General features: G+C 41.3%; 1 protein-coding gene across 2 annotated transcripts in view; it reads right to left on the reverse strand.

Moving 5' to 3' along the window:
• The window catches only part of Pla2g4a (phospholipase A2 group IVA), a 141,026-nt gene that overhangs the window by 19,656 nt on the left and 105,153 nt on the right, over positions 1–16,217 (reverse strand). For both annotated transcript variants that reach the window (XM_032915481.1, XM_032915482.1), the window contains 3 exons: positions 13,099–13,170; positions 7,164–7,406; positions 1,234–1,418 (listed from right to left, as the gene is read on the reverse strand). In XM_032915481.1, the coding sequence (XP_032771372.1) occupies positions 1,234–1,418; positions 7,164–7,406; positions 13,099–13,170 (500 nt within the window). The remainder of the gene's footprint in view (positions 1–1,233; positions 1,419–7,163; positions 7,407–13,098; positions 13,171–16,217) is intronic.

The following is a 16,217-nucleotide window of genomic DNA, read 5'->3' on the forward strand; positions in this document are numbered from 1 at the left end:
TCATGTGTGTAAAATGGGGTGGGTGTTGCACACTCGCACAAGTGTACCACATACATGTAATACACACTTGCACACAGGCGTGAATGCATATGCACACATACCGTCAAAGACAGATTAGAAGAGAAAAAACATCAAAATACCATCATCTTTTATATAGAAGTAGTTGATATATATTTCATTTTTCATATATATATTCTTCCTAATCATAAGAATGAAACATTTTAAAACTCTTTAAAAAAATATTTCTCTTTGTTGTGTTACTAGAACTCCTTAGTAGTATCCCGTTCAGAAGTAAAGCTCTGACTCAGAAAGTGATGGCTTTGACATTTTGCACTCCTATTGGTTAAATGAATCCCTCGGTGTCTTCCACCATCAGAATCACCTCCTCGTAACCATCACTGGAACCTACCTCCTCTTTGTCCCTCATGGGTCACCAGGTTCTGCCTGTGGTTTACATAGTACAAGATTTTATTATCCTAGGCTGGGCTTACAGTAAGTCATAATTTTAACCTTTTTGCCTTCTATTCACTAACTCAGGTGAATCATCCTAAGATTCCAATTTCATGATTTCATTTGTCTGCTGGAAATCCTCCACCAAGTCTCCATTTCCTACCTTCCCGTGTTAAAATTTTCCCTGGAGTCCTCCTCGTGGGCTTACTATCTGTCAGTTACAATCAGAGCACCCCAATCTTTCCAGTGTGTTCGTGGTCATGTCTGGGAAGTTTACATACCCCTCCCTCCATCCCTCCCTCCCTCCCTCCCTCACTCCCTCCCTCACTCACTTACTCTCTCACTCACTCACTCACTCACTCCTCCTTCACTCACTCACTCCCTCACTCCCTCACTCCCTCACTCACTCACTACTTCACTATTCCCTGACTCCAGGAAACATCAACACATACGCATCCTGATCTGCAAGGCACAGAACTTGCTATTCTCTATTCTCATATCAATTCCTGTTTTCTTGTTGAATACTACTAACAGCCTCAAAGAGACCAAATATTAATGTATGTTGAATATTAACACTTTTAAATATTCTCCACTCTTCAGCCTAGGAACTCTCAGCTCTTGCCACAGCTAGAATGAACCGTCAATATCACACAGCCTAGAGTCACCTAAGAAAGGAATTTAATTGAGTGATTGTCTGAATCAGATTGGCATATGGGTATTGCCTTGATTCTTAACTGATACATGGGGTGCACCCTTCCCTGGGCATGTTCTTGTCCTCTTTACCTTGAATGGAGGGCTGGTGTCACTTGGCCTTGCAGAAAAGTCAAAGGAAATGATGAGATCCACACCTCTCTGAGGTCGCAGAATCAAGGGATACGGCAGGTTAAACGTGAGCCCACTGTCTACAACATGAATCTTTTTACTTTTGACATCCAGTGGTTCATATATTCGTTCAAATTCATCTGGATCTTTAAAAAGGAAAGTCAAGAGAAAAATGAATTAGATGATGATTTGATATTAGTTTACATATACACAAACGTTTATTGTAAATTAGAGACAGAGTACTATGTGGTTAGGTCCTCCAGCCTTGTTAGAATCAGGTATAGGTTTAACTCTGACAAATGTAGGTAAATGAATAGCATTAAGTCTTAGTTTCTGGGGTTGGGAATTTAGCTCAGTGGTAGAGCACTTTTCTAACAAGCACAAAACCCTGGGTTCGATCCTCAGCTCCGGGAAAAGAAGTCTTAGTTTCTTCATCTGTACTATCAGGACAAAAGCAATTTTAAGATGCTAAGGGAGGAACTTAGCTCAGCCTTTGGTATTGACACTAGCCATGATGCCTTCAACAGTATAATCTCCCATTACAGTGTCCTGGCAACATTTCTTCAGACATCATCTTGTTTAACTTTTGTAGCAGAGAGGCAAAGAAGAGGACATTTAGAAATTGGGGGTGGAACGAACCAAAAGCCATCTATAAAATGAAACATCTGAGAAGAGGCAGAATCTGAACAGTTCCAGCTGCCTCCCTCTGAGCTGAGCGCACATTATACCATGAGATAAGGATCCAAGATAAAAGTCTAAACCGCATACGCTATTAGCGTGAGTTGTGTGTCCCCATTCAGGCACAAGTCTGGGGACGGAGCAAGCCGACTAAACACTGATAGATGCTATGAGGCTACTGGCACGTAAGTCAATGCACTGACAGGACAGTGCAGTGAGGACTGCCATGGCAGAAGTATCAACGTGGTGAGGGAGGAGGGAGCATCCATCTGTTCATGACCAAGGGAGACAGTCCTGAGACGACATCCTCCATCTGAAACAGAGCTACCCAACAAATGTTTCTGAAATTGTCAATTTAATCATTTCAGAACTCTGCCTGAAGACCTGACCACATAGAAGTACAAAGGCTAAGGAGAGACCAGCCTACAATAAAGAAAACGGAAGTCATCTGTAGTAGACAGCTTAACACAGCCACTAAAGTACACAGAGGCAACCCACGGATGCCTTCGAGCTCTATTACAACACATCAGTAACATTGGACCACGAGTGAATACAACATGAAACATTTGTTAACCACAGACATTTTCCTAATATCATAAAACAAGAGCCGAAATCATAAGTACTTTGGCTTTGCAAATCCAGTGTTTTCTCTTGTAAGTTTAGCTAAGAGCTTCATCAAAACAGGTCAGAAAACTATAGCTGTCTCCCTTTCTTAAGCCCAAGATTGCCTTTGAGGACATGAGCAGGGTATGGACGGCATCCTGGATGGCGTGTGACTGGGTCCCGCTGTCCTGCCTCCAGATGAGCGACACTAAGCAGCCTTTATTGTGCTGCCATCAGCACACGTGTGCATCACTAACAGCAGTTCTGTATGCAAAGGAAGGCTTTCGTGATCAAACAGATTCCAGAAAGCCAGAACTGAGTATCTTACAGGAACAGCCACGTAAATGGTATGTTCCTGTTCTCCGTACCGTCCCTGGGAGCAACAGAGGTTTGTGCGAAGGGCCTCTCAATCCCCACAGTAATGAATGGTAGCTTTCCAGTAGCTACCATTCATTTTCATTTTATACCAAACTATCAATTATGCCAGATAATGGGTCAAGAAAGCCAACTATTAAAATGTTGGGCTCGCTGGGTTTCAATTGTCAGTTGGCCTTGAAAGTATTAGACCCCTCAGCGTAACCCCTAAACTCAGTAGGCTCTCCCTGCAAGCTATGAGGAAGGGGTGAGGTTTTGAGGGATCAGGTTTTGAAAGTATATTTGTAGTCTTAGGACCAATTTATTATATGACAACTACTACTATGTAGAAAGTTTGTTTTATGCTATGATGGGCAAAGATCCTGCTGTGATCGAAGGCACACAAATTTTCCAAGCCTGTAAGTGAGTTAATCTGGTTCTCTGACAGATACAGAAACAACACTGTGTTATATAAGTCTGTAACAGTTCCTTAAAGCAGTGGTTTATGAACTCCCTAATGTTGCAGCCCTTTAATCCAGTTCTTCATGTGGTGACCCTCAATCATAAAATTATTTCGTTGCTACTTCATAGCTGTAATTTTACTACTACTACAAATCTTAATGTAAATATGTGATATGCAGGATATCTGATATCTGACCCCTGTGAAAGAGTTGTTCAACCCCATAGGGGTAGCGAAACTCGAGTTGAGAATTCTCCCTTAAAGAGTTAAGTTGTATCTGAAGAGTCCATCACATAGATTCAATTTACAACAGACAAATATTTGGAATGTCTGCGTTTTGAACTCTGGCCTGAATTATCTCATGTCGACTTCTTAATCCAGATAACATGTGTCACAGCAAATGCTATAAACACAAAGTAAACAGGAAAGAAGTCACACGACAGATGAATAACTCCTCCAAAATTTGTTTCTACAGACAATTAACTATTAGTGTGTATGGGCCAAGTTACTGTAGAGTAAAATGCTTCTTCTAATGCTAATGTGTACATTGGACAAAAGCCTTTACCTTTTTGCATGGAGAATGGGTATAATTAAAAGGGGACTATCTCATCACTATCTGAATTGTGACTTTTCAGTTGTACAATACACAAGATTTTTTAAAATTCCATTTATTTTTTTATTATGGTTATTTACTTCTTTCTGTGTGGGGCAGGAGGTCATGCACATACCATGGCCCACATATGGAGGTCAAGGGCAACCTGAGGGAGTTGATTCTGTCATGGGAGTCTTGGGGATTTCATTTAGGCTGTCAAACAAGATGGTAAGTGACTTTATGAGCTAAGCTATAAACAGGAATTTTAATAAACTCTTTCGAACTAAAGTGGTCACAGTTTGTGATGAACCATTTAGCTTTCAAATTAAACTTGGGATCTTTTTCTAAAACTTGTAAAGGACTGGAAGAAGATATGATTTATTTTGGTAAAACTCTCATCTGCATAGGCACTAACAAGCTCAGAGTTCAGCCTAATACATGATTATGTTTAGGAATGGTAGTATCTAAACAATACATTTGAACGGATTTACTGTTGAACTGATTAGAGCTTTTACCTATATTTCAGTCAAGCAAACATGAAATACATTAAAAATAATTTTAATGTAGTGTTTACTAAGATGTTAAAAATAAACCTTTTCCCAAATATCGTTAGCAGAAAACAACTTTTCAACATGTCAAAAGCATCTCAAAAAATGAATCTGGAGAGAGAGAGAGCAATTTCTCAATTTGTGGTTGAGAGCACCAGTTGTCTCTGCAAAGGACACAAGTTTCATTCCTAGCACCCACATCAGGCGGTTCACAGTGGGAGCTCCCACTTCCAGGAGCCAACAACCTCTCTCCCCTCCCTGGGCACATACACTGACACACAACTAAGTAACAAAAAATGTTAAAACTCTAAAACAAATCTAAAGAGTAAATATTTAGTACATATGATATGTATTTTCGGATGATTACCATGTAGTTCCCTAGGCTGTTTTCACTCTTGTTATGCTAATAAGCATTTTTTCAGGGAAAAGGAATGAGACCAGGTGATGGACACAGCAGGGGGAAGCCCCAGCCTGCCATACTCCTGCATAGCTATGCCCTCCTTCATCTACAGCTCCCTCAGGATCAGCACAGCTGGTATTCTCTTTCCTATTAGTGTTATTAGAGCCAAAGTAGAGAAATCGGCTCTTGGAGGAAAGGCCTTGAAGTGCATTTAATCTTCACAGCTGCGATGGTTCTGTTGAACATGCTGCCTGGTGAATCCTGAGGACCAAGGACATTAGGAGTGCCCCTAAACTCTGTACGAATGCACAAAGGAACGAAGGAAAGAAACCCCAGGATTCTGAACACCTGTTAAGATAAGATGAGCAATACAGAGGCATGATCCCTCCAGTCACCAAAGTCGGCTAATAAAAATACAGGATGCCCCGCTTCCAATTCGCAGCTCACCCAAGCAACAAACGATTGCTTACTCTCAATATACCCCAAATGTTTTTGTGTTGTTATATACACATAAATGTATTGTTTAAATTTTTTTTTTAAAAAAAATCAATTGGGAATTCTGTGCTTTCTCTTGCCGTCCCAACACTGATATTCGATACTATAAAACTGCCAGGAAGTTCTTAAAATGTGGGGTGAGTTCGCTGGGATGCTTGCTACACAAACCTCAGAGGAATTGTGTTGGCAAAATGATACTGAAATAGAGATGAGACAAAGTAATACACCAAGAAAACTTCCACTCTTACATCAGCAAAACAATGACTAATAAAACCACAGGGGCTGGTATGTAATGGAGGGGAAGACTTAGAAGCCAGACCCTGAGACTTGTGGCCCAAGCCCAGATTTGCTAAGCAATTTGGAACAAAGACAACAGAACTAGTTTCTCTGATATCCTTTGTCTAGAAAGTTAAGTAGATGAAGGCTCTCTATAGATACAAAAACTTTGAGTATAATTTGCTTGAGCCGGTCAGCAGTTATCATAAAGCAAAAGTTTCTAAGGAAGCACTCGCCCCTAAGTAGTCCAGACGGACAGCATATGCCACAAAAAGAGGGAAAAATGCCACCAACTGTATAAGGATGTTTTAATCCCTTTTAGGTCAGGTAAACTTACTTTATCACAATTAGACTTTTCTCACAGCTAATATGCACAGATTTGGGCATGATAAATGTATAATTAAAAGTAACTCACATCCTGGGGTTTAAGGCCATGCATACGATACAAAATGCAGTGTTTGTTCCCCTTAAAGTCAAACAAGTAAAAACCAACAACACATTCTGAAACCTATAATAATTTTAAAAGGCAATAGGAAAGCTTTGGGGGGCGGGAGGGGCTGTTGTTTTGAATATCCGCTTTAAAGTTCTACAGCATCTCAGTAATGACCTTGAGACAGAGATGATTAAGAAATGATATTTGGACAACTAAGGAAAGATAATAGTGTGATCTAGAAGGAAACTTAAGGCCACCGTAAAAAGAGATGCATTACATATTACTTATCAGCAAGGCAAATGTAACAAACGTTTAATCAGTTAGTCACAGGGAACTGAAGAATAAAATGTTACTACTCTTGGGGATTTCACTTAGGGACAAGTCTGAAAGTGACTAGATTCTTACCAATCAACTTCACAAAGTTTCCTAATCTTGTCTGAAAACTGGAGAGGCAGTTTTCCCCGTCCAGTTGGGCACTGCCGATTGGTCCACACCAACCCCTGTGCTGCATTGTTCCTTATTACCACCAGGGGGCGACAGGCCTAGTGAACTTTCATCACATCCTCAAATACTCATCTTGCAGACAGACCTGGCCTTTTCCAAAGAGGCCCGCCCACGGGATAGGAAGGAGGAAATGAGACATAGCTCTGTTTCTTCTCTTTCTGCTGCCAGGCACGACTGTGGAGGCGTTTGGGGAATGATTCTGGTGTTTTTGGAGTCACTCCTGGAAGCCGTGCACTTGCTTCTCTAATCCTTGGAACAGTTTGGAACCACCTATTTCCCTACCTTACAGTCCGTAATTATCACGGTAGAGGTTTCCTGTTGTCTGGAAGTGAATATTTTCAAAGAATATTTTCTACACTTGCATGGCTAGGCCATTTCCTATCCAATGTATTCTTCTTCAACAACAACAATAACAATAATATCCCCCCACAAGTCAATGTTCTTAAAATTGAGTCTAGTTTAATGTTGACCGGAATTAAAATGCTTCTCCTCAAGAAAAAATAAAGATGTCCTGGAGAAACTTACACGGTTTACGTTTTGGTACATACCTGCTACCGCTGCGTCGAGTTCATCATCATCGAAGGAATCTTGGGGGCTGAAGTCTCTCAGGGGAGACAGTGGATACGATGTGTTGAGATTCAAGCCCAACATGAAGTTATGCACCTTCCCAGCACGTCCTTCTCGGGTATTGAATAAAGCTGAGTCACTCACCAAGGCCATTAGCATCCGATGGACCCAACTTGCTTGGTTGTCGTTTTGGTACTCTCTTTCCGCATCTTCATTCTCGGTGCCTGAAACGAAGTAACACGTCACGTGCCAAGTATGAACGCGTGCCCAAATGAACAGGTTTCTGTTATTATTAACTTTCCATGCTCAATCACCCAAATTAAAACTCAAGTTCTAGGGCTTTTGTGGAATATGCTTATTTGCATAAAATAAAAGCCCAGCCGTTTTTGCTTTCAAGTCCTCTTAGTTACCTTTTCCCTACACACAACGTCAGTCTATATCCTTCACTGAAACCTCTTGATCTGCTTAAATTTTTCGTATAAACAATTTTCTCCTTTCTCCCTTTCCCTAGTTCTCCTTCATCCAACACACACTATACAACACAACACACACACAACACAGAGACATACACTGAGAACCCTTATTACTTAATACTACCACCTATGTTTTCTAATTTTTTTCCTAAGAGTCTGTATCCTGCTTAATAAACATCCAGGGGTTACCGAAACCTAGGCAGGACAGCAGACCCACCCTATGACTGTGGATAAATAAACACTGATCTTATGACCTGTTATTGCATCCTTGCTTATACAGCCTGGGGATTTAAACCTCTGTAATTTAAACAAATGATATAAAGTGTTTTAAAGTTCACCAGTGTGTCTGGAGAAGCAATGACAAATGATTTCCTCCTCTAAAACCTATTCCTAGACCACCTGCAAGGAAGGGCTCATCGCTGTGTTCTAATCCTCTTCAGGGGTTCAGCTACCTTGAACGAACCTCTTCCCAGCCTTCTTCTCCTCATTAGGAAAGCAATCATACAGGATTATAATGTGGATTACTGTGACTTGGATCTCGGGGTGAGGTTCTCAGGGAAGTGGCTGGCCTTAGACTTGAGCTATGAAAAGGGAACCCTCACAACTGCTCTGGTTTCTAGGAACTATGAGGATCAATATGCACACTTGTATAAAATTCTGTGTGTTCAGTGAGAATGGCTAAGATCAAAACTCAGGTGACAGCAAATGCTGGCGAGGATGCGGAGAAAGAGGAACACTCCTCCATTGTTGGTGGGGTTGCAGACTGGTACAACCATTCTGGAAATCAGTCTGGAGGTTTCTCAGAAAATTGGACATTGAACTGCCTGAGGATCCAGCTATACCTCTCTTGGGCATATACCCAAAAGATGCCCCAACATATAAAAAAGACACGTGCTCCACTATGTTCATCGCAGCCTTATTTATAATAGCCAGAAGCTGGAAAGAACCCAGATGCCCTTCAACAGAGGAATGGATACAGAAAATGTGGTACATCTACACAATGGAATATTACTCAGCTATCAAAAACAACGACTTTATGAAATTGTGAGGCAAATGGTTGGAACTGAAAATATCATTCTGAGTGAGCTAACCCAATCACAGAAAGACATACATGGTATGCACTCACTGATAAGTGGCTATTAGCCCAAATGCTTGAATTACCCTAGTGGCCTAGAACAAATGAAACTCAAGACGGATGATCAAAATGTGAAGGCTTCACTCCTTCTTTAAAAGGGGAACAAGAATACCCTTGGCAGGGAAGAGAGAGGCAAAGATTAAAACAGAGACTGAAGGAACACCCATTCAGAGCCTGCCCCACATGTGGCCCATACACATAGAGCCACCCAATTAGACAAGATGGATGAAGCAAAGAAGTGCAGACCGACAGGAGCCGGATGTAGATCGAACCTGAGAGACACAGCCAGAATACAGCAAATACAGGGCGAATGCCAGCAGCAAACCACTGAACTGAGAACGGGACCCCCGTTGAAGGAATCAGAGAATGAACTGGAAGAGCTTGAAGGGGCTTGAGACTCCATATGTACAACAATGCCAAGCAACCAGAGCTTCCAGGGACTAAGCCACTACCTAAAGACTATACATGGACTGACCCTGGACTCTGACCTCATAGGTAGCAATGAATATCCTAGTAAGAGCACCAGTGGAAGGAGAAGCCCTGGGTCCCTAAGACTGAACCCCCAGTGAACTAGACTGTCGGGGAGGGCGGCAATGGGGGGGGAGGGGGGGGAACACCCATAAGGAAGGGGGAGAGGGAAGGGGATGTTTGCCAAATGTACATAAGAAATACTCAAGTTAATAAAAAAAAAAAAATAAATGCAGGAGGAGGCAGTAGCTTAAGGCCAGAAAAAAAAAAAAAAATAAGATCGACCAAAAATGTCCAGAAAATAGCCTGAAGATAGATTCATATGATTAGTAGTTCTGGTGTCTGGTAAATCCTAAGCCCACCTTGGCCTTCTAATAGGAACATACATGTTACAATGCCCTATGCAAAAGTGCAGTCTCTTCCTAAGGTGGATGAATGAGTCTCCTACAGTGCCAAGTACAAACAGAGTTGTTAGTAAAGTTAACAGGAGCTGGATCCATTTGATCTATGAGCTGAAGTAAAGGAGGATGGGGAACAGAGACCTGCTCAGAGGTCCCTATGGCAGGTGCACAGCTCAAAGTAGCTAGCATCACTCTTAGGTGACACAGGACTCTGTGTTTCATAGAATTTCTTCTCCCTTAGTGCACATGGCCTTAACTTGGTCCCAGGTGGGCAGACTTGACTTTGATGGTCACTACCACCTTCTGCCCTTCAGCTGGAGATTTTCTATCTTTCTGCTGACTTCAACCCAATCCTCACCCCCTACCTTTGTCCTTGATGGTCTGGGGCCACAGGCATCAGAGAGAAGTTCACGATACCTCAGTGGATGCAACTGCAATGGCAAATACATATCTCCTTCCCACCCCCCTCAGCCAACCAGGCTCCCAAGTCTCAGACACAGGTCTATCTAAAGGCAGTTCAATGTCCTGTAGAGAAATGTTTGGGATTTTTTTTTTGTTCTATTTGTTTTTATTTGTTTGTTTTGTTTTTCAAGACAGGGTTTTACTGTGTAGCCCTGGCTGTTCTGGAACTCACTCTGTAGACCAGGCTAGACTTAAACTCACAGAGATTTACCTGCTTCTGCCTCCCAAGTGCTGGGTTTAAAGACATGAGCCACCATGACCAGGCAAGAAATGTTTTTGAGCTCTTGAACAATGTATCACCTGGAGGCAAACTTTGAAAATTAAGAATAAAAAAGGAAAGTGCAAGATTATTTCTTGTGGGGCTAGAGAGATGACTGAGTGGTTAAGAACACCGACTGCTCTTCCAGAGGTCCTGAGTTCAAACCCCAGCAACCACATGGTGGCTTACGACCATCTGCAATGAGATCTGATGCCCTCTTCTGGTGTGTCTGAAGACAGCTATAGTGTATACATATACATAAAATAAATAAATAAATCTTTTAAAAAAAATTCTGTGTGTTAATAGATTTTTTTTCTTCATTTTGAAAAGACTTATTTGTACTTTATGGTGTTTCGTCTGCATGTATTGCTTGAGAAGGTCGGAAGAGGGTGTCAGATCCTTTGAGCCTGGAGTTACAGGGGGCTGTAAAGTGCTACCGAGTCCAGGGCCTCTGGTAGGGCAGCTAGTGTGTTTTACTGCCGAGTCAACTCTCTACACCCACCACCACCCCGTGTGTTTTGAGAGATGGGTATCTACATTCAACTTCTAAAATTTCCAATAAATATATACTAAACATACATAAAGCCGTAAGCAGACATCCGGGTAACTTAAGCCCTCATTATAGAGAAAAAGAAACGGATCTGAAAAAGATGCAGACAGCATGCTTCCAACTATATACCTCTCCAGGAAAGTCAACACTGTGGAGGGAACACAGGAATGAGTTTTCCCCAACTGAGGGATGGTTAGGAGAGCTGTAAAAGGACTCCATGTGACACTACAGTGCTACACACTTCTCACAACATCACCCGCATTGCACTTAACCACCAGAGGGAACTCTCATGGAAACAAGCTCAGAGAGACCATGCCGTGTCCATCGAAGGGCATCGTTGTAACAGAGGGCACCACTCCAATGGAACAAGTTATAGTGGGGGGAGGTTGTCTGGGAAAGAACGGGGCAGGAGATTTACCAAAATGATCTATCTGTTCCCTCTTTCATGGAACCTAAAATGGTTCTCTTAATAGTTATTTTAAAAGAACAGTAAGAACTAATAAAAAATATTCACAAGGTCAACCTCTAACTTAAAACTAAACAAAACAGTGAATCCAAAGTTCTTGGAACATCTCAATCACAAAAACTGGCCAGTAGTGAAGAGTGACTAAATGTCCTGGTCACTTATGTGATTTACTCAGTAAGTACCAATCAGCTATGTCCTCTTCGTGGATTTCACTAACTATTCTCGAAGTGCTAGGCATATGGCTTGTGACGCCTTTGTACTGGCTTGTTTCCATCATTAAAAACTAACAAAAAATGAAAGTCTGAAGAGCTAGCCAAAAGTAAAATTTGAACTTCTAATGAAGACTTTAGCATGGAGACTTGTTTCTTCTGGGGTGGAGTCTTTCCAGGTCTGCAGCTGTAAAGCGAGGCTACTGAACAAATGGACAACACGGGACTGAAACCCAGCTTGGCTTCAACCTGCTAAAGGCTTGGATGCCAGGAGGGAGGCTGGATTTCAGTTTTTGGTTTTATTTTCTCTTTTCTCTCTCTCTCTCTCTCTCTCTCTCTCTGTGTGTGTGTGTGTGTGTGTGTGTGTGTGTGTGTGTGTGTGTGGTCATAAGGCACAGCACATTCTTCCCTATACCACGGCCATGTGCAGCTACATCCTGTGTGAGGTAACTGCTCTGTGCCCTGCATAAACATGTCTTATAAAGAAAGAAGAGCACCCTGGCCACGAAAAGAGAATCTTATTTTTAGTGATAATTGGATGGAGAGGAAGACAAGCATCCCCTAATGCATACCAAGCCTGGGAGAATTCATTGTTTTGGACAAAGCAGTCTTCTGCTTTCTAAACTCTAGACAGTCATATTCAAATGGGAGAAGATTCTTCCAATCCTAAATGCTTTTCCATTCTCTCTCTCTCTCTCTCTCTCTCTCTCTCTCTCTCTCTCTCTCTCTCATCCTCTGTGTGTGTGTGTGTGTGTGTGTGTGTGTGTGTGTGTGTGTGTGTTTCAAATATTGGGTACATTTTTATCAACTGCTTTGTTGGAAAGTTGTAATGGATATATCCAATCTCCTCATATTTTTAATTAACAACAAATACCACGATGAAACAAATATCTCTGATCCTCACTCTCGTCCTCCTCACCTTCACCCTCATCTCAAACATCCTGGTGACCACTCTGACCTACACCAAACTGGTACCTAGCTGCCATGTCCCAATACAAACGAATCCCAGGTACCCAAAGGTCAAATTTGCAACAAGTCTTGATAATTTAACATATTCCACTACTGCATTCTTACTTAGAGATGGGTTACTGACCATCACGGAAAGCTAAGGAACAAGTTGACAGGCAGACCTTTCAGACAAGTGAACAACTATTTAAACGAAAATATCATCACTAGCGTTGATAGTCACTGAACATATTCCCCAAGCCCACTTTCCACACTGAGGTACAGCGCGTCAATCGGGCTTTGAACAGAATTCAGTATCGCCACCACCTCAGACAAGCTCATCGGTTGTAGTGCAAATATATATGAAGCATCAAAAGCAAGGGAAAGATGTGATGCCTTTCATGTTCTATTCAACAGTCCTGTCTGCCACTGGACAGGCCCCAATCTGACACTTCTCTCATCAGCGTGGAGAGACGTAGAGATGGGTTGGTTGGACAGTGCTCTCCCCTCCTCTGCTCAAACTGTCCCAGAAGCTCTTACTCTCTCACCTTTGGGTCCTTGGGCCTCGTCATCGCTGTCAGAGCTGTCGTTACTCACAATGTGCTTTGCTGTAATATTTTCTGTGGAAAGAAGACAAAATCATTGAGGCATCTCGGGGATCAAAATCACAACTAAATTTAGTGGGCAGATGCAGGAGTATCAGTGCACGCCTTTAATTCCAGCACACAGCTGAAGGCAGGCAGATCTCTGTGAATTCAAGGCTGGCCTGGTTGTCAAATCCAGTCCCAAGCCAACCAGGGCTATGCGGTGAGACTAGGTCTCATTCTTTTTCAACTATAAAGACGTGATCTGAGCAAAACGAAAGAAGGCAGTTACTTGCCTACATGGAACTTTAACCTTAGTGTTGTAATTGGAGACTTACCAGACTCACTAGTTCTTTAAAAAATGTATCAATAAATAATAAAATAATATCCCAGCAAACAAAAATAATTAGTGTAAATTTATCTCTTCCTAGTTGTAAGGAAAGGGCTTTTATGAGTTCACTGTAACTTTAATAACTGTTTGATTACATTTTTAAGCAGTGTTTATGAAGAATAAAGGACACAAACCAGACCTACAAATGATCTACTATACAGTGTCCAGAACATGAAGAACACGGACTCACTTTAATTAACCTCCGATTTTTGCCAACACTGAAAACCATCTGTTGGTTTCCATTATGTGAATAATTTGTGGTCTTTTTTCAAAACATACTAAGACCAGCTATGAAAGCTAAGAGGCACTGTACAGCCTTAACGTGAACATAGTGGTAAAAGCTGGTACAACCACCTGTCATCCTTTTTCCAGGGGAAATGCATCTACTTTGAGAAACCTGACAATTATTCTCGTGATTACTCTTTGCAGAAAAATCAGACTTTCTGCTGGTTCCTGCGAACTATTCTTCATAGTGACTTTATCTTCTTCTTTGCTAACAAATAGAAAAAAAATTATTTTTCTTTATTCAATTTCAAAACACTAGATTTAAATTTAGCAATTTTACTCATAGAACCACTTGAGAAAATGTAAGCTCAAAAAAAAAAAACCATAAAACAAGAAAAAACAAAAAAAAAGGGAAAGAAAAAGAAAAGAAAACCCAGGGACATGACATATGACTTCCCATGTTTCTCTCCTTATGTTTGTTAAACTCACATACATGACAGGTGCATGGAGAGCTACATAAAGGAAAACTTAGTAAATTCCTCAGAGGTTAAATTTTACTTTTACTGGCATTAGATATGAATATAAAATTCAACAAAATAAAATACCCAAAAGCTAATGTGATTGCTCTTTTCCTATTATAACTGTGGCCGCAGCAATTGTGTTGCATAGCAGAGGCGGGTGGTAAGAAAAGACTCACCCCAGTTGTCATATACTTTGGGTGTCCCTACGGCTGTGTATTCTTTTCTTTCCTTAAACATTCTCTCTCGTCTGTCTCTATGGTTTCACTTTTGTTCTACTTTAGCAGGATTTGGTATGCTGATTTAAGAAAATTTCATCGTGAACTTTATAAGGATGTTTTCAGAGCTTGATTGGTTTTATCTGAACTCCTGTCTTTACATAGCTCATTTTAGTAGCAAAATTTCGTACATTTAAAAAAAAAGTCTTTGGGCAAGTAAATTATTTCATTTAAAGTTATTTAATTGGGGTCCAGTTCACCTTAAAACCTTTGCTAAGGTAACAGAGTAAAAGAACAGGCAAACAAGCCCCTTCTGGGTGCCCTTTAAAAAGGGAGACCCCGTTTAGTCAAAGGATGGAGTAGTACCCAGGAGTCCTGCGTCCCCTCAGTCACCTCTTCGGTTTCATTTCTGGAAACCCTTACATAATCTGAGGTAACATGCCTCCTGCTGACCAGTGGAGTCCAAGTACACAATATCCATTGCCCTCAGCCTGACACAAAACAGTCAGTGGCTAGACTGCTGGCCCCAAGGGGACTTCTCCACAGAGTTTTCTCAGCACTGTGCGCTGTAAACATCTTCCTTTTCCTTGGCCTGTGTCCATTGTCTCGCCCACCTTCTGATGTGTAATTTCTGCCCTATTCTCTTCCTGCCTTAGGAGGAAAAAAATAATAATTAACCTGAGTTATCAGGATTGTTCAGTAGAGAAAGAACACAGGAAGCAGGCCACCCAGCTTTTTAGAAACCTTCACGTAATTCAGAAAAGACTCCAGTGAATCAGAAAAGACGGCGTGGCTTCCATACGGCTAAAGTTGAACAGGCCGTCCACCTGGGATGCCATTAAAATAAACCAAGCATGATTACCTCATCCCTATACTTGAGCTCAGGCTGATACAGAGCTTTCTGTAAAACTACGGTTAGGTGCCATCTTATGATCTTCCTTCCGGTGGCTAACCCTGATTTGTTGCTATTGTCGGTATAGTATGGGGATCAAGTCCAGGGCCCCGCAAATGCTAGATAAGTACTCTACCACTAGGCTGCCTCCCAGTCCTTCCTTTTTATGTACTTTGATCCTACTCTAACCATGAAGAGGTGGTGACTCTGTATTAAAGATCACCTCTGGTTCCATTTTGCCCACCCCTTACTGTAGGGATGCTCGGATGACAGCAAGTACTACCAGCAACAACTATCCTTTCTGCTTGACTTCATGAGTATCTAGAAATAGTTGGTCCTGATGACATGGTACAGTCACTTTCTCTTAGGAATGATCTGAATGAACAAAAGATATTCTTAAAGAGAAGGCTAACGAATGCTTGCATGCCTTCTATGTAACTATCAACAACTGAAATAAATTCTCTCAGGAGGACAAACATTCCTACTCAAAGGACATGTGTGGCATTCCATGCCATGTTACAATTAGATTCTCTTTTGCATACAAAGCTTCATTATGTCAATAGCCATTGCCCATGATAGCCAAAGGAAAAAAAAACATATTAGGGGACAAAAAAACAAAAAACAAAAAACAGTAAACCTATTCCATAAACACATTTTTAAAAAAGAATTGGTTATTTTGAAAACATTATTCTTTTTGTTCCATGTCCTCCAAACAGATCTGTATGTTTTATGAACAGGGAAAGAAAAAAAAAGGAGGTAATTATCCCCGATCCCTGATACACTAGCCCCAAATTCACTCATTCATTATTCTTGTTTGTTTTCTTTCTGAGACAGGATTT

The sequence above is a fragment of the Rattus rattus genome, chromosome 10 (assembly GCF_011064425.1).
Source record: "Rattus rattus isolate New Zealand chromosome 10, Rrattus_CSIRO_v1, whole genome shotgun sequence".
Taxonomy (NCBI): domain Eukaryota; kingdom Metazoa; phylum Chordata; class Mammalia; order Rodentia; family Muridae; genus Rattus; species Rattus rattus.